Consider the following 24,318-nt stretch of genomic DNA (forward strand, 5'->3'; position numbering starts at 1 on the left):
AAATTGCCTTTGGTTTGAAAACTAATCAATGAAAAGCTGCCTAAATATCTATAAAACACAGTTACTTCTACCTTTTTATGAGGTTGGTGACAATGATTTTGAAATCAAGTTTGATGTTAAAACATACACTATCACATATATTTAGCGTAAATTAAAGTGTTATACAGACGGCATGGTTTATTGTAAATATTGTCACCATGTAACAGAAAAGTGCGATTTTCTGTGGCGTGAATAGTAGCACTGGAAAGATTAAGCCATACACTAGCTGAATATATAAACCTTAGGTGTAAATAACCTCTTTGCTTTGTCTGGTGACAGTAAGGCGGAGCATATTTAGAAAACTGAGTCTTAGTATGAATTTTTGTTTCTAAAAGCGGAAATCGGTGCTACTCTGATATTCAGGATGTAGTTTTGGAAACTAACAGAAGATTGGATTTTGTACAGAGGTTGACTCAATTACTTTCGTATAATTTTTTCATACTCTATAACACTTTATTTGGATGACATGCAGGTGTAAATGGACGCTTCATTTGTGGATATAAATACACGTTTCTATGTGAAGCTCTTAATAGATTTAGAAACCGTTTCTAAACATTTGAGAGGTTTATAAACGGAGATAGATAATAATAGCAAGAAAAGACAAACTTCTATACATTGTTTCCATACATTTAACTGTCTCGATGGGTTAAAGGTTAAAAAAATCACTAAAGTCACTTCTGGTTTTCCGGGAATCTTCTTCAGATGGATGTGTCACTAAATTTTGACCGATTGGCTGAACGTTGAAGTAGTATATTCTGAAGAAAGGTCAGAGAATATTTAATTCATACTCACGATCGATAATCTTACTATCTGACACTCATTCAACTTCGACAATAGGTCGTATTAGGAGAATAGTAGCGCTAATCAAGTAACCAAAGAATGGTGATTAGATGTGACATAGCTGATGAGAAAAAGAAACATTCTATTTCATAAGAACATACAAAAAATGTATAGAAAAGGTATTGCTAAACTACGTCAATATAAGTTGTTTTGTGAAAACTGTTGGCAAAGTGTACTGGTAACCACAGATCGATTGTAGATGAAACGAAAATTTGTTGCAACTAGAAAATTCCGTATATCACACAGAAATATTATGTGAAATTATTAAGACAGAAACACCAGGGATCAATAACAGTATGAATGTATACATACATTTTAATACCAGTATGACTGACTTATTAGTTGACAAACTACAAAAAACACAAGGAAGATTTCTCATAAATTTATATTTTCAATGCGACAGTAAACTTGTCTATTACTTCTGAGACAATCTGTTCAAGTAAATTTCTTAACAACTTATTAGTTCTTCAATAACAAGAAAATAGTGATTTCAAACTAGCTGTTCAAACAACATTCCTACAGGAGGCCAGTTGTGATCCAAAAAATCTCAATGATAACATCAGTGGCTGAGAAGTTGCGTTATACAGATTTGAACCCACCAAGGAGCATCACGTACACCTTGCCAATATGTGTCAAATATCATGAAATCTGGGTCTAACGTATCCTAACGACCATTTCCAACCACCACCATATACACAATCTATTTCGAACTAAAACGAAGTTGGCGGATATGAGAGATCCACCCAATGAAGTTAGAAAACCCTAAATTCAAACCAATGGTGCTCATTGACTTCAGAATCCTGAGGGATAGAATGGTGCATAAGACTATATTTTTTCAGTGACTACCATGGGGTCGCATCTCATGACGTTATGCTGCGTTATGGTATCGATCTCTAGATAAAACGTTCAACGAGCAGCTGTCTAATACAGCTACATGTTTCGATCTGAGAGCCCGGGTAGTCTTTCAGCCCTGTCACAGTGACAGTGAATAAACATGAAGAAATTGACTAACTTTTATATTACTACTAAGTCGGAAGCGAACAATTACCCATCTACATTGAGAGAATTAGTTTCACTTGTTTCGTTCTTTCATCCTCTGGTTACTTTTGTTTACAAACTCACAAAGCAGCTCATCTACAGAGATAAAGAGTCCAATACTAGGATGAAACGACAGTTCAATGCTCTCATGATTATAGTAGTGGTTTATAATTGATCAGTTTGTGATCGCAAATAAACTCAAGTAACTGACTGGTCGAAAGTTCGGATGCTACAATTGAGTACCAATTTTTATTAACAAACTTACTTACGCATATTACCCCTAGTGGAGGATCATAGGCCGCTCACCAGCATTCTCCATAGAACTCTGTCCTCGATAATCCTTCACAGCTGTTTCCAGTTACTACTCATAATTTTCATGTCTCCTTCCGATTCCCGACGCAGTGTGTTCTTTGGCCTCCCTCTTTTCCGTTTCCGTTCAGGGTCCCAAGTTAGGGCTTGCCTCGTAATGCAGTTTGATGATTTCCTCAATGTATGTCCTATCCACCTCCAACGCTTTTTCCTAATTTCCTCTTCAACTGGAAGCTGATTTGTTCTCTCCTACAGCAGACTGTTGATGATGGTATCCGGCCAACGGACGTTGAGTATCTTGCGTAGACAATTGTTTATAAATACTTGTACTATTTTGATGATGGTTGTGATATTTCTATAAGTTTCAACTCCGTACAGTAGAACTGTCGTGACGTTCATATCGAAGATTCTGGCTTTGATATTCGCTTGCATACAGTTGCTTTAAGTTCCACATGTTCTTCAACCGTAGGAATGCGGTCCTTGCCTTTACATGTACCATTTAAACTGGCCTCCTTTAACATCTTCACACTTATGCGGATCAGACAAAAGATAGGTTTTGTTATGTCTTTGAAAAGTTTTAATGTCGTAGTCTGTTTTATATCTGAAATCCATGTGAGTTAGCTGAATTCAACTAAATAGACATCGTAACTTACAGGTTTGGTTATGGATACAGTGAAGCCGATTGATAAAGCAGGAAGTGCTATGACAATTGTGAGTGGAAGGAGGATTGGTGTGCCTAACATTATACCACAAACAGCAACAACACGACGAAGTTTTGACCATCGGCTGCGACCCAACACTGTACAACCGGAAAAACTGGAAATGGGAAACATATAAGAATTAAGTGGTGGAATACAGTAATATGGGAAGTTATTAATCAAAAGTAGATAAACGTATATATAAGTAATCGTATGATGTCAAAGTTACACAGTACTCAGAAGTCACAAGCCAAAAAAACTTATCTGGTATCTCCTAGTCTTCAATCGTTTTTAATTGATTCCAATGCCCATTAGAAACGGTCTTCAGACTAACTAATAATAATACCTATCAGTACTAAAAGCTAGAAAGTAGCCAAAGTGTATTGAGTTTAATAAGCGAAACAATAAAGAGGGGAATCAATTCTGCAGGTCACTCACTTTATAATCGAGTAAGACCTACCTGGTTGTTGAGACTAATTCTTATCCATCATATCACAGTATAAATTAAACTGAGGGGTATGTGAATTTGAATAATCTCATAATAATGACACAAGAGTGACTTATGGATTTGGTAAATTCCTTAGAAAAGTAATTGTCAGAAAGGTTAAGTCAGCAAGATTATTACCTGGAGGTTAAAAAGACAGCGTAGGATCGGGAACTTAAACGGGTCATTTATCTATATATCGTTGATTATATCTGTTTTACCACCACACTTAATAATAATAAGTGTGACTAACTCAGTTCGTGACCGAGCAAAATCTTTTTGCTCAGGTTACCGTGCAGGCGAATGATACTACCTGTTTGTGTAAACGAAAGTAGGCAGTGAATAGTCGGAATATGAACCTTAGTATCCGAAAATCACGTAGTTTATATGCTAAAGCACCATTTTACAAATACGCAAAAAATGAAAGACAGTATGAGAGTTTCAGACGTCTGATCATGCATATTCGTTTAGTTTTGTAATATTTTTATTATGACTTGCTTGGTGAAGTTTAACTCTCCATTTTAATTATAACTTGGATTTATATAAGAGTTGAGGTAATATAATAAGCATTTTTAATTTAAACAGCTTATGCTCATAATTTTGTTATCCAGTACCTTTTTATATGTAATGAAATTTGGTGCACTAGCCCTATATGGGAATCCATATTTGATCGGAAAAAGTAAGTAACACTTAGTTATATGATGTAGGAAGTGTATTGATTTATATCCCATGGATAACAGAAACAACCTGCCTTCAATGAAAAATGTTGCTTCAGGACTGGGTGCTTGTCAACGCCTAAACTAATGATATGGAGTGAAGTAGTAGAGTGAGTCTACCACTTCAGTTATCTTGGAAGTTTCATCAGACATGATGGGTCGGTGTCTGACGGAATTTCGGGAGAGATTCAGAAAGTTCGCTTGGTTTTTGCCAACTTGCATCAGTTAGGGGTTAGGCGAGATGTCTGTCTACCAACCGAATGACGAGTGTAATGCCTAACAGTTCGCTCCATTATACTTTATGACTGTCAAATGACTTTGAAATTAGAGGACGTTCGTGGGTTACTTAATGCTTTCGAAGCATTGGAGCATATTGAGACCATAGAGTACGCAATGCTAAGGCGGTTGCGATATGTATTGTGTGCTAAGACAAAACGCGGTATCAATCCATGAAGTCATCGACTGTTCGTCCAAGTTATGAAGGTAGGTGGAGGCTACTTGGTTAGGGTCCGCGCGGTTTTCGTAACCAATGGTTAGGAACTTTGGGTGATATAACTCAGAACCATTCGCGATGGCATAGGTCTGTTCACTCATTTTATTCCCTTAGATTCCAGGTTTCCAAATTATCCTGAAAATATCCCTATTCTATCAAACTGTCTTTTCTCCAGTCATATCTCCCGTCCCTAACCTTTTCTACTGAAACTGATAGTGTCATTACTTATACGCTTCTGAGGTCTCGCTGTGATGTGGTGCAGCAACTTGAACAGAAGCACATATGTACCAACCAGGTTATACGTTGTGTATGATTAAATGGTTGACTAGGAACATAGTCAACCAATAATTTTTCGTATTAGGTAAACTAGAGGCTATTTATTGCTATTCACTTTCATAAACGCCTACGTTGCTTTCAGTAAATTGGGATTAAACAGTTGCTAATTTAGGCGATTATTATGGTGGTTGGAGGTGGTCGACAGGAAACCCTGGTCCTAGGTTTCGTGCTATTAGGCACTCGTCAGCAAAGTGTACATGTAATATTAGGAAGCTGATGCCCCCCCCTGGTGGGTTCAATACCGTAATATGCAGCTTCATGACCAGTGATGTTATTGCTGATTATCGGATCGCGACTGACTTCCTGTAGGACTGCGATATCTCCGATTGTGAAGCTGAGTGACACGGGATCGAATACGCCAGAGAGTACTAGTAACCTCAAAGTTACAGGCACACCATATTGACGAGTGAAAAATGGTATGAAACCTGGGTCCAGGGGTTTCTTGTAGAATACCTCTAACCACCACTTTATATCTCAGCATAGTGCACGCGATGTAGAGTAACACAAACTAGTGACCAAGTTGCAACTTGATCGACAGAATTCGATCAGCACTAAGCAGGACTTGATATATGTGACATTGGTCACTACTCAGAAATCAACCAATTGTAAACGATTAACGTTTGCCAATCTCCAAGTTTGTGTTGCAGCTGTAGTGCCTGGTACTATGTCAAGCCCACATGGGTTATTCTAGCTTCCGGAAAGACCGATCGATTCTTTCTTTCTCATCTATTTGACCTCGTTAATTATTCGTTTATAAACCTTGGTTGTTTTTATATGATCATATGTGTTGATTGCTTATCCTATTCGTTACATGTCTGTAACTTATTTTCGTTTGGTGATAAATATTGAATCATGCTTGATCAAATCGAAGTTGGGGTGCTCGCCCTCCCCGCTCTGCTTCGCTTTCCCGCTTCCTATTCTGAATGTCTGTCTTAATAAACGAATGCTTGAAATAAATCCCACCAAAGCAACCTGTATTTGGCTTCTTATTACCACAGTATATATATATATATATATATATATATATATATATATATATATCAAAAGACCAAAGATTATTGCTTACGTACTTCAAATAATGAGTTGCTGTAGTTTCCCGTAAACATAACCAACAAAATTCATAATTACAAATTGAGCACACCATAGAATTGCAACTTCCATCATTAAGCTTTTGTATGAGAGTTTTACAATTAGGACATGGTTTCACTAAGGAGTCTGAAATAAAAACAAGGAAATCAAACTAATTAAAAAACATGTAAGTGAATTTATTTATTTAAAAAACACATACATATTGGTACAAAGAGGCACCAGAGATATATGCGCCACAGCAAACAGTGAGAATGGGGAAGATGCGTATATATAAAAGAAAAAAAATAGGATGATAAAAAGAGAAGAGTAATGATGGGGGGAACTGAAATGTACAACCACAAGACTCTTTCAGTTAAGAAAGTTATAACCACTCTTTGTGAAGAAAGTAAAAGAAGGTTACAGCAGGCTCGCCACTGGATTCTATTCTGAGCCATATCTGATAACGTCTCTAGCCACTGTGTTGCACCATCTCTTGGACCCCAACCAGGGAGTCGTGAAGGACCAACAGAAACCAGCCCTTTGCAGCTTTCTTTCATACCACGACACCATGTCATACACTGACCACCCCTCCGCTTTTTCCAATCAGTTCCAGCGTCGGGAAATAATGCACGACATGGAATTCTCTACGATGAAATTTGTGGAACATGCCCAAGCCACCGAAGTCGGTGTTTCAAGATGGTGACACCAATTGAATTATCGTCTGTGCGCCCGAACACACGATGCCGAACCTCTGCATTACTAACATAGTGTTGCCACTGGATGTCAGTGATTCTTCGGGGACAACAAAAATCAAACACAGAGTCGTCTAACATCCTCAACTCGGAGAGGCCAGGTTAACTTCACGAAGGCGTCAAAGATGATCCAGATTGGCATAAGCCGCTCTTGCTTCCACTATACGTGCATCGATCCCATCACACACGCCACCACCATCACTTATGCAGCTACCCAGGTACACGAAATTCTCGGCCACTTCAATCTGCTCACCACTCAGAGTGGATGCACGATTAGAATCCTGCCAGTCTTGTAGAAGTACTTTACGTTTCGAAGGTGCAAAGCACTCACCGTACCCATGGACACTGATTGCCAACTGCTTGAGTGTAAATTGCATGGTTTGGGTATCATCGCACAGTAAGACAATCCCAACGGCATACTCAAGGTCGAGAAGTATTTCTCCAGGCAAAAAAACCTTGCTAAAGTAACGCTAACCAGATTAAACATATTAAACCGTTTAAACTCTGTCCTGATAGTTGAATGACCTTCATCTAGAAGAATTATGACGCCTCTTGATGAAAGCCGAGATTCTTCGGAAGTCACGAGGCTGATGTCCCTTCTAACAACCGGAGCAATAATTAATATAGGCACATGGAACGTCCAGACAATGTGGGAGACCGAGAAGACCAGTCTAATGGATACAGAAATGAGGAGATATAACTTGGAGGTACTAGAAATCCGTAAACCCATTGGACCCAAGCTGGACAGCAAAGGTTAGATACGGGAGAGATGCTGCTGTACTCTAGTCACAAAAAAGAAAATGCTTATCACACACACAGAGTTGCTCTGATGCTGACCAAAGAAGCACGTAGAGCATTTATAGGATGATAATCTCATGGACCCAGGATCATCAAAGTACCTTTCACAACAAAGAACGAGGGAATCACAATGAATGTCATCCAATGTTATGCACCCACCAATGAGAGCAACGGCGACGATAAAGATCAGTTTTACGAGAGGCTGCAATTGATCATAGCGAAGTGCTCAAGAAGGGACCTGACCATCCTGATGAGAGACCGAAACGCCAAAGTCGGAATGGACAACACCGAGTATGAAGATAGCATGGGACGACATGGACTGACTGGGAGAAAGTGATGAGAATGAAGACAGATTTGCAAATCTACGTGCGTTCAGCAAATTGGTTATAGGCGGCACAATATTCCCACACAAACATATACACAAGGCTACATGGATCTCACCGGACCACACAACGGAGAACCAAATCGATCATATTTCCATCACCAAAATATTAAGAAGGTCAATGGAAGAAGTGAGAGCCAGGAGAGGAGCTGACATAGCTTCACATCACCACCTGGTGGTTGTCAAGATGAGACTGAAGCTAAACAAGCAATGGACAACCGGCGAGACAGCTTTACAAAATTTCAATGTAGCCTTCCCTCGAGATACTGACGAACTCAACGAATCCAAGATAGCTTTTACAAACAGATTCCAAGTTTTACATGATCTTACTCACAGAAGCAGAAACTACTATAGAGGACAACTGCAAAGTGATCAAGGAAGCACTAAGCTCAAAAAGTCAGGTGATGTGGGGCAGGAAACGGATCTCTAAAGAAACCGCAGACAGTATTCAATGAAGGAAGAACAAGAAGACACACTATTATTAAATGTGGTGGTAAAACAGATATAATCAACGATATATAGATAAATGACCCGTTTAAGTTCCCGATCCTACGCTGTCTTTTTAACCTCCAGGTAATAATCTTGCTGACTTAACCTTTCTGACAATTACTTTTCTAAGGAATTTACCAAATCCATAAGTCACTCTTGTGTCATTATTATGAGATTATTCAAATTCACATACCCCTCAGTTTAATTTATACTGTGATATGATGGATAAGAATTAGTCTCAACAACCAGGTAGGTCTTACTCGATTATAAAGTGAGTGACCTGCAGAATTGATTCCCCTCTTTATTGTTTCGCTTATTAAACTCAATACACTTTGGCTACTTTCTAGCTTTTAGTACTGATAGGTATTATTATTAGTTAGTCTGAAGACCGTTTCTAATGGGCATTGGAATCAATTAAAAACGATTGAAGACTAGGAGATACCAGATAAGTTTTTTTGGCTTGTGACTTCTGAGTACTGTGTAACTTTGACATCATACGATTACTTATATATACGTTTATCTACTTTTGATTAATAACTTCCCATATTACTGTATTCCACCACTTAATTCTTATATGTTTCCCATTTCCAGTTTTTCCGGTTGTACAGTGTTGGGTCGCAGCCGATGGTCAAAACTTCGTCGTGTTGTTGCTGTTTGTGGTATAATGTTAGGCACACCAATCCTCCTTCCACTCACAATTGTCATAGCACTTCCTGCTTTATCAATCGGCTTCACTGTATCCATAACCAAACCTGTAAGTTACGATGTCTATTTAGTTGAATTCAGCTAACTCACATGGATTTCAGATATAAAACAGACTACGACATTAAAACTTTTCAAAGACATAACAAAACCTATCTTTTGTCTGATCCGCATAAGTGTGAAGATGTTAAAGGAGGCCAGTTTAAATGGTACATGTAAAGGCAAGGACCGCATTCCTACGGTTGAAGAACATGTGGAACTTAAAGCAACTGTATGCAAGCGAATATCAAAGCCAGAATCTTCGATATGAACGTCACGACAGTTCTACTGTACGGAGTTGAAACTTATAGAAATATCACAACCATCATCAAAATAGTACAAGTATTTATAAACAATTGTCTACGCAAGATACTCAACGTCCGTTGGCCGGATACCATCATCAACAGTCTGCTGTAGGAGAGAACAAATCAGCTTCCAGTTGAAGAGGAAATTAGGAAAAAGCGTTGGAGGTGGATAGGACATACATTGAGGAAATCATCAAACTGCATTACGAGGCAAGCCCTAACTTGGGACCCTGAACGGAAACGGAAAAGAGGGAGGCCAAAGAACACACTGCGTCGGGAATCGGAAGGAGACATGAAAATTATGAGTAGTAACTGGAAACAGCTGTGAAGGATTATCGAGGACAGAGTTCAATGGAGAATGCTGGTGAGCGGCCTCATGATCCTCCACCTAGGGGGTAATAGGTGTATGTAAGTGAGCTAGTTAGTAACCATCGGTTCACTTATGCTACCTTGGTTTAAAAATACAGTTCTGTTTAAATTGTACAATGGAAAACAATTTACATCGACCAACGAAGTACACTGGCACATACGTTTTCAAACCACAAGGCAAGCACAAATGTATCTGAATAACGGAAAAATTTTCCGGATAATTGGTTGGATTCATTAGAAAAACATTTGCAGATTATAGATTTCTACTTGTCAAGCTGTCTGTTATTAATTACTAATGATTAAACTAGTCACTAAGTGTTTTCAGTGTGTTTCAGTACATGAAAGCCTAAATATAGACGAAAGTCATGAAAAGTTATTTTAGGTAATTTTTCTAAAATAATCTGTTATCCCGTAAACCTCTTCAAATATTTACATATTTTTAAGATATTTTAAAATTATCCAAAAAAGGAGACAACCCTTTTTGACACATTATTTACATTAGTTGCTATGGTTGAAATTATTCTGTAATGTAGGTCACTTATATCCACATAAGTAGTATATGATGATGGTCAGGCATAGAATGTAATATAGTAGAAAATCGATAAGGAAAGAACGGGAACGAAACGCAATTGGTATGAAAATGCATAAACAATGAAATCAGAGACGATGGACTGATATTTGCAACAGGAACAGTCAATATCGAGACAACTGATTGATAGTTTGCAAATTAACTGTTTACTGGTTGTCATATTTGAGTGAGATATTCTATAATTTTTTGCTCAAATACGTTCGATCGTCCCCACTCCTCTTCTTGCTCACTACAATTCCAGTGATAAATGACATTGTAATCTAAGATTAAGACAGTACTATCAGGGTACGACATATTTACCGTCCTATCGGTTCTCATAAGATTCATTTAACCTTGAGTGTTTGATCAATACACGTGAAATAAGCACGTTTACATCCAATAGCTTAAGATATCTACTAAACGTTTACCGATAAAATGGGTGTATAAAAGGTTGAAAAGAAACCATGGAATGTATGACCCCGAAACGGTATCAAGCTAGTTTTATAACTAAGCTGGCGAAATTGAATATTGTCCATTATATGGGTAAAAGAGAAAGTTGAATATAGGTGCAATTATTGCACGATTGAGTAAAATTTTTATGAAGTGAGGCAGTCTGAATCAACATACTATTGACCCAGGTTCTACTTTGTTTTACTATTGACTGGTAGTAAATACATGTATACAAACATGCATACACCACCCTGTAGTCTTTAAAGCCACATAATATATATATATATATATATATATATATATATATATATGAAATCCACGCCTACTTTAAATGAAATTAGTTGTTGACGTCAATTGTTGACGTCAAGTAAACAATCAACAAACTGACTAGCTAAGCTGTATTGATCGAAATAATAAAGGAGAGTAAAGCTTTAAGGCACACACAAATTCTCGTTGAAAAATAGTATAACATATTATAAAATGTTTATGAAGCTTTGAATGGTCCATATACCAAACTGATTCGGTTGATTGGAAGGCGATTAGTTAGAAAAAGATAACATTCGGTAAAAGAAAGCACACTCCAAAACATTAATTAGTAAAGAAAGCCCAGATAATATTGGGTATGATCAATTACCATCAATTGTAACTCACACATCTGTCTAACTTGTATATTTTATTCCTCTCTGTATGCCTGTTTTGGATGCACTGACAAAAAAGGCTATACGGGTGACGATGATCAACATTAAAATCAGCTGTTTAGTAGTTTGATTGAATTGATTGGCTATCTACAAGTCAACTAATCTTTTTGTTTGGTTAGTTACTGTGAGTGTTACAGGTTTAGTTTTTTGACTGAAAATGATAAGATGTGAATCAAGTGTTATTCGTAGCTTTATTGGAACCAATCATATTTTTATGATTTGCATACAGTGATTAATTTTCTTTCTGTATTTTTATTCATTCTTTTCTACTTTATGTATTCATAAACTTTTATTGTCTCTTAAATTCATTGCTCCTGCAACATACTCACCTAAGAAATCATAAATTTCACTCATTCATATCTCCATAGTTTTTGAGCAAATTCTCTCTTAGTCGTAAGGACTTGTAAAAGTTTAATTTGGAAGACATTTGTGGGCTGTAGGTATATGACAATATTTATCTTTCAAGTTCTCGTATAAAAATATGGTACGAACCTGTACTCTGTTTGCGAGATTTATGTCACATAGCACTATTAAGTCAACATTGAATTCACTAAAACAATATCATCATGTGCACTTGTAAGAAGAATTTTTTCATGCGACATTTATTTATGTGTCGAGAGGAATATATTTCACAGACATACATTTTATAGTTTGATATGAAAGAAAAACTAAGTCAAAATGGACGATAATAAAACTATAAATTAGCTGCCAGTTAGTGCATTGTATCACTAATTCTTACATACGATTAGTGACTTTATTCCCTAGCCCCTTAATTAGCAGAATAATTAATAAAATAAAAGCAGTTACTTAACTTTGGAAATATACAATTTGGAAAATTTAAGAAATCATAAAACGCTCAGGTGCATTTTGTGATTATTTTGTACATTTAACTGTAAATTAAACTGCAAAATTAAATACAAATCATTCATTCTACTCACATCTCACCAATCGTATATATTCTGTCAGAACAAGATGCAGATACATAAGTTTGTGTAGGTGTAAAGTGCACAAGCTCTATACAATAGCGTATTTAGTATACGTGCTACGCAACTAACAGGTTGTAAGGGCTAGTCTAGCCAAAAGCCTATACTCCAGAATTTGCGGTTTATTCAACTTCGTGAAGATCCTTATTTTCTTATAAAGATTTCATTGTAATGTAATTTTGTCTACTTGTTTTATGTATATGTAACGTCTACGAAGATTGAGAGAAACTGGTTATAACATTGTATGCTAAAATCCCAAATAGTGTTAAACGTACAATATTGAATAAAGCGATTATTATTTCAAAAACTCACTTTGACCATTAGAATCTAGGGAAGAACGTCTGTTTACTTTGGGAGATGATTCAGAAGAATTACCCAGATCAGATTCAGCGACCGGATGTCTAAAGAAGAAATTATAAAACCACTAATGAGGATAGAATTTATGATAATAAACAATTTATCAAATTAAACGGTTTTGTTACCATATATATTCATAAATTAGAATAAAGGCAGTTAGATATAAAAATGAATGAGGATGAATTTTCAAATGGATATTTACAATTAAAAAGGTGATTACTTTTTCTTTGAAACAGGAGCAGTAGTATTAGCACTCTCAAGATCTACATCTGCAAATAGTTCTTCCATAGATAATCGAGTATCATTGGAGTAGTTGGTAGAACTGGGATAAGATCTCGGTACACGGGAACGTTTTTCCTTCGTAGAAGTCGGGGTATTTAAATGTATTGGTAGGATATTATCAGAAACTTTTGGTTGGGGGCCATTTGTCATCGAATTTTGACCAGATATTTGCCTGCTAAAACGCCGAATACCAAAGAAAGAGCGCAATCCATTTAATGCATTACTACGCTTATCTTGTTCAGCCGGACAAATATGCATAACATTATTTTGGTCTGACGAACTTTCATTTGTCGTATCACTGGACCAAGGTCTTCTACATTTAAAACAAAACGAACGTCCTTCGCACATTGGATGAAGACAGACGATTTGTGGACAGGCGTGGAAGGAGTGTGCTATCAATCCATAACTGAAATGATAAAATACCAGGTAGTATGAAGAACTAATTAAACATAAGATGGGACCACTTCAAATACCTAATAATGCTACAGCTACGAAATATTTTCGTTTTTATTCACAGATTCTAGAAAGCCCGTTACATGACATAATTAAGACCCTTATATATGTATATACAACTGTTCTGAGCTAAGTATACGAATTAGGTAGATGGATGTCTAATTGAAACTATAAAACAATAAACCTTTTGGAGATAATTCCACATCTATCAGTTACAAATGTTTTTTCTGGCGCATTAAATAAATGAGGGAGCCAATCAAGTTAGAATAGTTTCAGAACGTAAACTGGCTCTCCAAGGATCGGATAATACATATTTTGAGAGGTTATTTTATACTGTATGAGGATAATATTAAATATAGTGACAAATTGTAGACAGAAATAGACCCGCTGATTTTTTAACTAAATTACTGTAGAAGCAAAAGCTTTTTTGATTTTTCAGATGTTTGTCTTTATCTTTTAATATTTTAGTGTGAGTTTGATCCTTAGGAGATTTATTTATGCACTGTGATACTAATGACTAGGATTGCAAGCTCACTTTCTATTAAACAGATGTAAAATATTATTGTTGAGAGTAGACGGAAACAAATACCGGATCCTTAATGACTTTTAACTCAGTCATCTGTGGTGAAACCACAGATTGAACAATGTTAGAATTGAGCATAGATTACAAAGTAAAAGGAGGTAAGTCTGTTAGAGAAGTTGTGAACATTTTATTAAGATGATTAAAATGTGGTACATACAGCGAATTATCGACTACGTCGAAGTGTTATGTAAACTGGAGGGAGGGTAGGATTGAGGGCTTGAGGTGGCTAGAAAAGAAGTGTTGTTGTATGTTGACTGAAACCATGTACAGAAACACAGGCTTTATGGTCAGCGGTTGAAATTAATAGGAAACTGATGGTTAGTTCTATGTATCACCAATAAGATGTAGTTGTAATGATTCGCATACATTTTCATTTTTGATAATATCGAAAGAATAATTATTCCGAACACTGCATATTGTCTCCCATATCCTCACTATTGTTGTCACTACTTTTGTCCAATTATTTTTTCTCTGAATGGTACGATGCGTTGCAATTTGGATATATATGTAAATGTTTCACATTGTTTTTGTTGGTAATGAATATTTTAGTCTGCGTTATTTACGTTACGATTTGATGAACGATTCGTGAATTAAGAACCGTTAGAATGAGTGAATAGAGTTCTGATCAAGAGATAACAGACTCAATGACACAACGTGGGTGTGATAAATACCATTAATTGTTGAGACCCATCATTTTACCCATCTTATTCCATTATCACTACAATCCTACGTTAACTTGTTGATTTTACATGCTGCTTTAATTGCAGAAATAACCTTTCATTGTTATTGTTTACACTACATTTTCTAGTAATAAATCCTTTTTGTTTCATCATCGCATTTATTCATTGTTCATATTTCCTTAATGACTTAAACCTTAAAATTTCATATATATATATATATATATATATATATATATATATATATATGATTATACTGCTTGATAAGTTGAAAATCGACCCCTCTGCTGAATTTCGTGTTTTTAATGTCTAAATAATGATCATAAATCAATCGACTGATAAATGATTATGATGCCGAATTATTGACACCGACTCCCGAATGATTTGATGGAAAAAACAAGATCACTGGCTGAAATAGGCTTTCTATCTGAAAAAATTATATGTTTATATACAAAATATTTAACATGAGAGTAAAAGTGATTGGAAGTCCACTGAAACACAAACAATTGGAAGATACTGTCAAAATTATTTTTGCATAATATACTAGTTCACGAGATGTAAACTGTTTTTTCGAATTCTTTCAAGTAGTTAAGTTTCTAATTCCAAAAACAATCATTTATCCTTAAACGGATTATATCTAAGAGGTTTTTTCTTCACTAATGTGAGGTGAAATTGTATCTTTAAAGTTAATAAGTTATTTATTTATTTGAACACATGAATATTGGTACAAAGGGGCACCAGATATATATGCACCGTACAAATCCCTTTGATTTGTGTGGGGGCTGTGACACTGCCCAGGTGCCCAAAATGAAACAGGTGTTTTTCTTAAAGGGCCACACCCGGAGCCTTTGACCTAAAGATCTGATCCACAAGGCAGTGGAGCATCGTGAGGAGATGCAGTCTCATGGTAGCCAGTGACCAACAATTGCTTTATATGCCACTTACTCCCTCGGGATCCTGGAGCCCATGTACATCATTGGTTTGGAATCAGGGTTTTCCAACTCCCTTAGGTGGACCCTCCATATCCACCAACCTGGTTAAAGCGCCACACAATCACTTTTCGTCCTCTCAATTTCGTAAACAACACCCTCCGCAACGAGAAGGCAGTGAGTAGGACTTCCCTGGCAAAGGCTATGTACGCGTGGCCATATGAGAGCATTTCGAGAGGGAGAGCTGACTCTCCCCACTCTCAGCCGTACCAGGGCATTTGTCGTGGTTACTTGAGCATTAAACACATCCTAAGAAAGAGGAAACTAAATCTAGGAACTGGATTCCATTTCGTCACAAAGAATTGTTTCCGTGATAAATAGTTTGATGTATGATAATAACTAATTGGAGACTTATTTAGTATGCTATGAGCTACATATTTGATTAACTAGATATAATATCTGGTTACTTGAACTGAAGTAGAGTGACTAAATCCAGACATAATAAATAAGTAGAGTGCAAACTGTTGAGTTATATCGCAGCAGTGAACGAGTACAGCTTGAACTTGTGGTCAGTGACCAACTAGTAAATAAAAAATGACATATTTGACTAGTTTCCCCATTAAAAATAGAGGAAGGTACAAGTAATGTGCATAGTCTACTAAACATAATACCTATAGTTTCAAAATGAGAATGTCATACTGTATCAATATTTACGTGTTCATGAAGAATTGTTAATTTTAAAAATGAGACGAAAAAACATAATTTCTATGGAGAATATAGCTGGATCCAGCAATGTGGCACTTACCCACAACCTCTTGGACACCATCTCGCTTCTGGTTCACGGGACATTGCTTGTTGAAGTAAAAATTCCTCATATCGAGATAAACTGCGATCATACTGATTATCTTTTACGGGACTTTGTGAAGACTCATGACGAGTCGAAACAGCAGACAAAAGATGGATCACAGTTGATGGCTGTAATAGTTCTGAGCACGCTATACATGTGAGATGAGCCAGTGCAAAGTTTTCTATTTGACTCGAGATGAAATTCCTCCAACAAACTGAGCAAGCGAAGTGACCACATGAACTAAGTCGCAGTGGATCTTCTATAGGCATCAAACAAACTGGACATTCACTTTCATTTTCAGAAAATGAGGTAAGCTCATTACGTTTTTTTACTTGTGGGTGAGAATCTGCAAAAAAGTAAGGATACTAGAAAACAGAAACTGAATATTCTTTATCTAGCGCTTATTGGAGCTGTAGGTTAGAATATGAAAAACACATGGAAATAAACCACTTAGAATACGTGATTAGATAAGTATACAAAAATGATTACATTTGCGAAGCAACTAAATGAGTGAATTTTACACGAAAATACGCATATAAGTAATAACTAAGATGAATGTTATAACGATATTCAATTCATAAGTTACTACAATAGTGAAGTTTTGCAATTAAATTCACGAAGAATGCAACCCATTCGACAATAACAGATTCATAAATAAAAAGTGATAAACTCATTCACCGAGCACTTGGGTGTGAATCATATTCTAAGTGAGGGGTGATAATGTTACTAGCCGGCTGCCCAAACCAAAGTGGAGTGGTGTTCGAATCTGGGACTTAGTGGCCGAAAGTCGAACACTTTGATCACTAGGATACCACCATACTTTAAGTAGAAGGGCTAAAGACGCTATTCGGTTTTGAAAACTGTATTAGTTTAGTTTGGGCTCGAGATTTGTATATAACGGTGGTCTAACCATCAAGTCACCGCCTAAACAAAGAAAGCATGGAAGAAGAAATGCGACCAGGAAAAAACAATTCTTTTATTACACTTACCTACCTCTAGCCTCCAAGTTGGTTATACAAAAATAAAACGAAACATCTAAATGTGAAATAGGTAAGACTAGCCGCCAATTAACTACGTAAAATAGCACATCAGTCAAGAGTAACATTAAAACAGCTGAGGTTTAAATTTATTCTTTACACCTGCCTCAGCATTGATTAACAACTTTTCACTTTACACTCTTCTAATCTGTCGCCTGATAATATTAATAATTTTAAACGCTATATAATCGGTTAGTGTTTTGTAGGGTATGAAAGTCAGTAACTTGTGCAGTGATTACCTTTTTAGTAACAATGGGTTAGAGTGATCACGCTACCACTGATTTAGATTCGATTTACAATCAAAGATAACTCGTTTCTCAGCATGCTATATCTTCATTTATTTGGGAGAAAAACGTATGCACTTAGACATGTTGGGTACATATTTTAATAACACTTACACCAAACTCCAATTATTTAACATTTACGGGGTAAAGAAAAAAACAACGATCGTTTTAACGTCAAATACTAACCAGAAATAAGCTATGTACAAACCTGATACAAATGTACATCGATCAATGTTACCACGCTACATCAGCAAAGCGCGATAAAATTACCAAGACGAATGTCGGAGTAACAGGATTAATCAAAAGTAAGTAGAAAAGATTGGAGAGAATGGGATTTGAAAGGAATGAATTCGAAGAGTAAAACATAAGATAATCCTGAAAACTAAGATATAGGCGTAAATTCAAAAATTTAGTCCGTTTATCAAGTACTTGGGTACGAACCATACTTTACGTATGAGTAATGATACTACTCGGTTGCACAAACCTAGGTAGGAGGAGAGGGGTTCGAACCTGGAAACAAGTAACTGGGAGTAGAACTCCTTAACCGCCAAGCCACCATTCCAACGACAAAGAATGGATGTATCTTTATCATTGCGACGGGTTTTGGACCATTTCAAATATCTACAACCATCAGTGACTATAATCACGCAGAAACTAACCAAATAGTCTGTATCTACCAACATGGCTCAGACCAGCAGTCAACTGCTTCATGGGCTGATGTCGAGTCTGAGTTTCCTACCCTCACAATTTTCCTTCAACCTATTCTTACGCGAGCTAATAGTGAGCATCAGGATAGGCAGTGGTTGGGCATACGCAGTACATTTCCCAACTACCTCAGTCGATTATTCTCAAACTCATTGACTGATTCATGCTTTATTCTAAATCTGGCCCGCTCTATAGGTGTCCAGGAAACTCGAGTAATTATTGTAGTGAGAAAATGTGACGAACAAACTTCATTGGAATTGTCTGGTAGGAGTAGTAGCCCAGTGGTTTACGAATGGAACTCTGGGTGATTATGCTGCAAGCCTGAACTTCGATTCATTTTGATTCGGTTAACCGGGAAGTATTTCAGACAAAGGATGTAGCTCTAGTTTCAAAAAAAACATATACTTGGCTAGTGATTTGAATTTACTAGTTTCTTGTTTTTCCTGTATGTGGTTAGCATCAATCTGTCTTGAGCATGATTTTATTACAGTACTACCTGGTCTAATTCTGTAGTAAATCTAAGCTGGGCTTTCTCTGTGTATCAGTTTTTTCACAGGAACCGGTTGTACTACTAAGATAAACTTTGTTAACTAAGTAGAATAGGTTTTCATATAGAAGGCTTAGTGATTGCAAGCACGTTACTTCCTTGACCAATGTTATGTACGTGAAACAAGCTAAGTTGTTTTTCTTAATCCTATCCATAAAGCACTATGACCACTTGATCATGCTTGTACACAAAGCAGTGTATAATAATGTGAAGAATTGGACAAATCATGTTTCTAAATTTTAGGCCATAGAAAAACAATTTCATCTTAAACTAACATTACAAAGTTGAGCTGTTACGTGACGCATCATTCCCAAGTGTGTTTTTTTTATTTGGTGGCCTTTTAGCCATTTCACTCGACTGGTGGTATTTACACATTAAAAAAACTTATTAAAAATTCGGTTGTTATTGATTCTATTTCGTAAAAAGACTGAACAATTATTCAATCTTAATCTACGAGGTTAGACTGATGGGCAGAGCACTTTAAGTGACAGTTCGACTGACCTCAGCTCCTCTTGAGATACCCACTGTTCAAAAACAATTGAAATGGGAGGTTGAAATAAGCCCCTTATCTTTAGCAAGGTTGGAAAGGAAATAGCTAATCTAAAGTGATGGAGAACAGTGGAGCCTAATGGATTAACCCTGGAGATCTTTGGGGATGGTGGTCCAGTTTTACCAGTTAAATTGACTGAGGTATTAGCTAGAATCTGGAAACTGGACGTAGTCTTATTTAACTGGTCTCGACTGTTGATAGTGCCAGTTTAGAAGCAAGGAAAGAAATCCTACTGTGGTAGCCACAGAGGAATCCGTTTGATCACCATAGCATGTTCAATATTAGCTTCAATAATCACGCGACTAATCATGGCTTTAAAAGAGCAAACAAGAGAAAGCTAGGATGGTTTTAGATGTAGGCGTGGATGCGCTGGCCAAATTCCCATTCTTTGTTAGGTTTTGGAGCACAGTCAAACTCTTTAGCACCCGACTGTAGTTGCATTTCTCAGCTCTGTGACAGCAGTCAATTTTGTTGATGGAGAGGTGTCGTAGTTGTGTCTGTTATCATAAGATGTACCAAACAAGCACACTAACCTCGTATAGGCTCTCTACTCGAACACTACTTGTCCAGTCACAACTTGTGGCCAGCTGTGAACCTCAAGTGGTGTTCCTCGGGGTTGTCCACTTTCCTCATTTTTCCTCAAATTTCGTCATGGAAATTATTTTAGAGATGAACCCCTCGTCGCTTTATTTTTTTATGAACTCATCTCATTCTAGCTTTAACTAGATGACAGTCCTGTTCAGTCAAGACTCCAACAAAATAGAGTCTATTGAACGCCTTGAACAAAAACGGAAGCATACTTGCGATACGCTTCTTTTCCTCTAAATCTGAAGTGTTGCTTTAGGACTGGTCTGCATCAACGCCCGAACTAATGATAAAAAGTAGTGATTGAGTTCATCAGATACTTCACTTATCTTGGAGGTCGCATTAGCCTCAGTAGATTGATGTGTGCCAACTTGCGTCACTTGTAGAGTAGGAGAGATGTTCATCTGCTAGAAAAAGAACGAGTATAATAAACGGCTGTTTAATCCATCCTACTGTATGGGTGTGAAAGAAAACGTATCCTTGAAAACAGAAGACATTCGCTGTTTATTAGCACTTGATCACTAGTATCTTTGAGGCACTTTTGGTCACCGAGTAAGCAGCAATGAGGTTAAGCATAGAACACGGGGTAAGGATAAGAAATCAGTCGATGAAGTCGTGAGTCTTCACTAACTGATAGTTGGAACACGTACTATGAATGCCTAACCGCCGCATATCTTGAAGAGAAATGTTGTCCGATGTAAAGTAGCTTGCACGAAGCCAGAGTCGGCCAAATTAAAATATAGTATTGGTCCAAGAAGTCTGTGACTGTTAGACGGAGCCGTGTAGGTACGTTTAGACCACCTGGTTGAGATTTGTGCAATTATCGTAACCAATGGTTGGCAACGTCGAGTGACGATTCAGAACCGGTCAAAATGGAGTAGATATATTCAATCTTCGTCCTCTTTTAGAGCTCAAGTCCTGAAATCTCATACATTTTCTCCTTTTTATAACTAGGCTTTTTTAATTCTAATGACTCTTACTATTAATGTTGCTCTGGGATTTGTCTTGATCGTTTTATCCCGCTGTGCTAATATGATACAACTTGAATCGATGTATATGTCCCAGGCTCTACGTTACTTATGAATGAATTGCTAACTTTCCGTCCTACGCCTAACCACGAACACGATTGCAGAGATATTATCTTTGTTCTATGTATGCCTCCCATTAAATTACAAGCATCTACTTTACATGCATGATTAATAATTGAAAACTGACCCTCTGAGTAACAACCTTGTCAAGATCCATCTGACTACTTGCTCTAATTATAAAAGACGAGTTATTTTAGATTTATGAGCTAAAGAAGCTCTATTTCAATTCGATAAATAACACTTGTTAGTTTGGTGGTGTTTCAACCGTAAGTTTATTTGCCACTTGCCTTACCTGACATCGAAGCAGAATATGCAATGCGGTAAACAAATTTCTCGTATTGTTTAAAAATTGGTTCAAAAAGGAACTGATGACTTGGGTAGTAAGAAGTGCGAAAGGGTAGAAATAAAAATATCTTTGAAACCAATCTTAGCAATTTAGTAGATTGACGAGAGACATTGTGAATAAGGCTACGTATGTATTCAAGCGCAGCAAACACAGGTAACAACGTTCAATTAGTTCTTCATAGAATGATTCAGAAGTCAAAGCGAGCCAGTAATTGAAGATCACGACTAACAGTTGTCCCTTTGCAACCAAGGGTTATAAGAAAATCCGAACTTTGAGGAAAGCAATTAATAATGTTCATTTAACACTTGTACGACCCAAACGGGTGTGTAGACTACAAATCCTATTTTGGAATGATACTTGGATTTACTAGTAATAGCTTAGAGAAAAGACAGATGCGGAACCTCCAAGGTGATAAGGTTGATGTACAGTAAAGCCATTGAATAGTTGCTCTTCCAGTCATACTATTGTAGACTACGTAGATGCCGAACTTTGCTGCAAAGGAATTTATTTATTTATTTATTTAAACACATGAATATTGGCACAAAGGGGCACCAGATATATATGCACCGTACAAATCCCTTTGATTTGTGTGGGGGCTGTGATACTGCCCAGGTGCCCAAAATGAAACAGGTGTTTTTCTTAAAGGGCCACACCCGGAGCCTTTGACCTAAAGATCTGATCCACAAGGCAGTGAAGCATCGTGAGGAGATGCAGTCTCATGGTAGCCAGTGACCAACAATTGCTTTATATGCCACTTACTCCCTCGGGATCCTGGAGCCCATGTACATCATTGGTTTGGAATCAGGGTTTTCCAACTCCCTTAGGTGGACCCTCCATATCCACCAACCTGGTTAAAGCGCCACACAATCACTTTTCGTCCTCTCAATTTCGTAAACAACACCCTCCGCAACGAGAAGGCAGTGAGTAGGACTTCCCTGGCAAAGGCTATGTACGCGTGGCCATATGAGAGCATTTCGAGAGGGAGAGCTGACTCTCCCCACTCTCAGCCGTACCAGGGCATTTGGTGGCGCTGCAAAGGGAATGAAAACTGGAATAATTTGTCCTCTATTTTCCTTATAAACAGGTAGGGTTTAGTTGACAGGGAAGAATATCAATGACAAACATCTCATTGAAGTACTTTTCTGCATTAAGCAGTCACATACTGAGTCTACTGGGGTTAGTATTCTGCGCTTTTGGAAAGGATACGTATATATTGAGGCCAATGGTAATTAATTATAGCTCTCAACTCGAAAAAACTACAACCAATATTATGTCAGCATCATGGAAATAACATATACCAATAGATTTACGGAGTGAAGACAGACTGAGACACCTCAACTTATCTCCGTTATCTCACCGTGAAATACGTGGTGATTTAATATTGTCTTCTTGTACATTGGACGATGGCCTTGGTCTCAATGTCTTTTTCTTCCGTCTAGGACCGGTCATTTGAGAGGAAATAAGAAGAAAGTTCAAGAACTGAGACCAAATCGTCTACGTCTGAAGTTTCGTTTCTCGCACCGAGTAGTGGATTACTGGAATTCTCTACCAGAACACGTAATATCAGCACCTTCTGTCGATATATTCAAATTGCGATTGAACCTCCACAGTGTTACAAACCGCAAGGATTAATAAACGTCGATAGACCTCCTATCCTTATTACTGAGGACTGACTCGTATTCAAGATGAAAGTATGAAGTAGATGGGTCTTGAAAGGATTTGCTGAGATTATATGAAAGTTGAAACTTTTACTGCTCTGTCTCTTATGAAGTGAAAGACTGGTAAAACCCGTATAACTAGTTTGGAAAACTGAAGGATTCTGAGGGAAACTTAACAGATTTCAATTGACTCTTAAGGGTCTGTGATAATAAAGTGGCGTCCAGCTATAATTTCATTCGTGTGGTAGTAAACCAAGTGGAAACGAAAAACAATAACAAGAAAAATGAGTCTTTCAAAGTTAAAATATTTATAGACAACGTAATATGTGTGAAAAATAGTGGTAGGAATAAAAGCACAATATATTTTCGTCTTAAGCTTAGGTCTTCAAACAAACATTAGTCAAAAATATTTTCTTACCAGGTAGAACGCGTTTAAACCATAAGCCTACGCGGCTACCTTTTTTCCCAGAAGGATACTTAGACGACATTTACTCCCCACTTTTTCCAGTCCAAACCTGGCGCTAAATAAGGTGTCTTTATTTTGGAGCGGAAAGTTTTACAGTAGTTCAGAAAAATAAAACTACGATAACGAATAACATCTTATTAGTATCCCTTATTTAGTAATTAGTCACAGAAGAACAATACACTGTAATTCGCTTTGTGAGGAATACGTAGTGAAGTATAGGATAAAGCTGTATATGTTGCAGATGGACTTTCTTACAACACCACTATTTAATTTCTGAAATAGTCTTCAGGTCCTTTGTATTTTTATCTTAATGTGAATCTAAGCTCTTAAATGATTCGGCTTACAAACTCTATTGGTTTATTTAAACC

The 24,318-nt window shown here is 37.0% G+C and overlaps 1 protein-coding gene across 1 annotated transcript; it reads right to left on the reverse strand.

Moving 5' to 3' along the window:
• Nucleotides 1-2,366: 2,366 nt before the first annotated feature.
• On the reverse strand, nucleotides 2,367-23,972 carry Smp_132770 (ring finger protein 19 (dorfin) (double ring-finger protein), putative; the record flags this gene model as incomplete). Its single annotated transcript, XM_018791964.1, has 6 exons — nucleotides 2,367-3,042; nucleotides 6,024-6,168; nucleotides 12,869-12,957; nucleotides 13,134-13,601; nucleotides 16,643-17,030; nucleotides 23,903-23,972. 6 exons carry the CDS (start codon nucleotides 23,970-23,972, stop codon nucleotides 2,844-2,846), a joined length of 1,359 nt encoding a protein of 452 aa, XP_018644872.1. The 3' UTR covers nucleotides 2,367-2,843.
• Nucleotides 23,973-24,318: the final 346 nt, after the last annotated feature.

This window comes from Schistosoma mansoni (genome assembly GCF_000237925.1).
Source record: "Schistosoma mansoni, WGS project CABG00000000 data, chromosome 1 unplaced supercontig 0010, strain Puerto Rico, whole genome shotgun sequence".
NCBI lineage: Eukaryota > Metazoa > Platyhelminthes > Trematoda > Strigeidida > Schistosomatidae > Schistosoma > Schistosoma mansoni.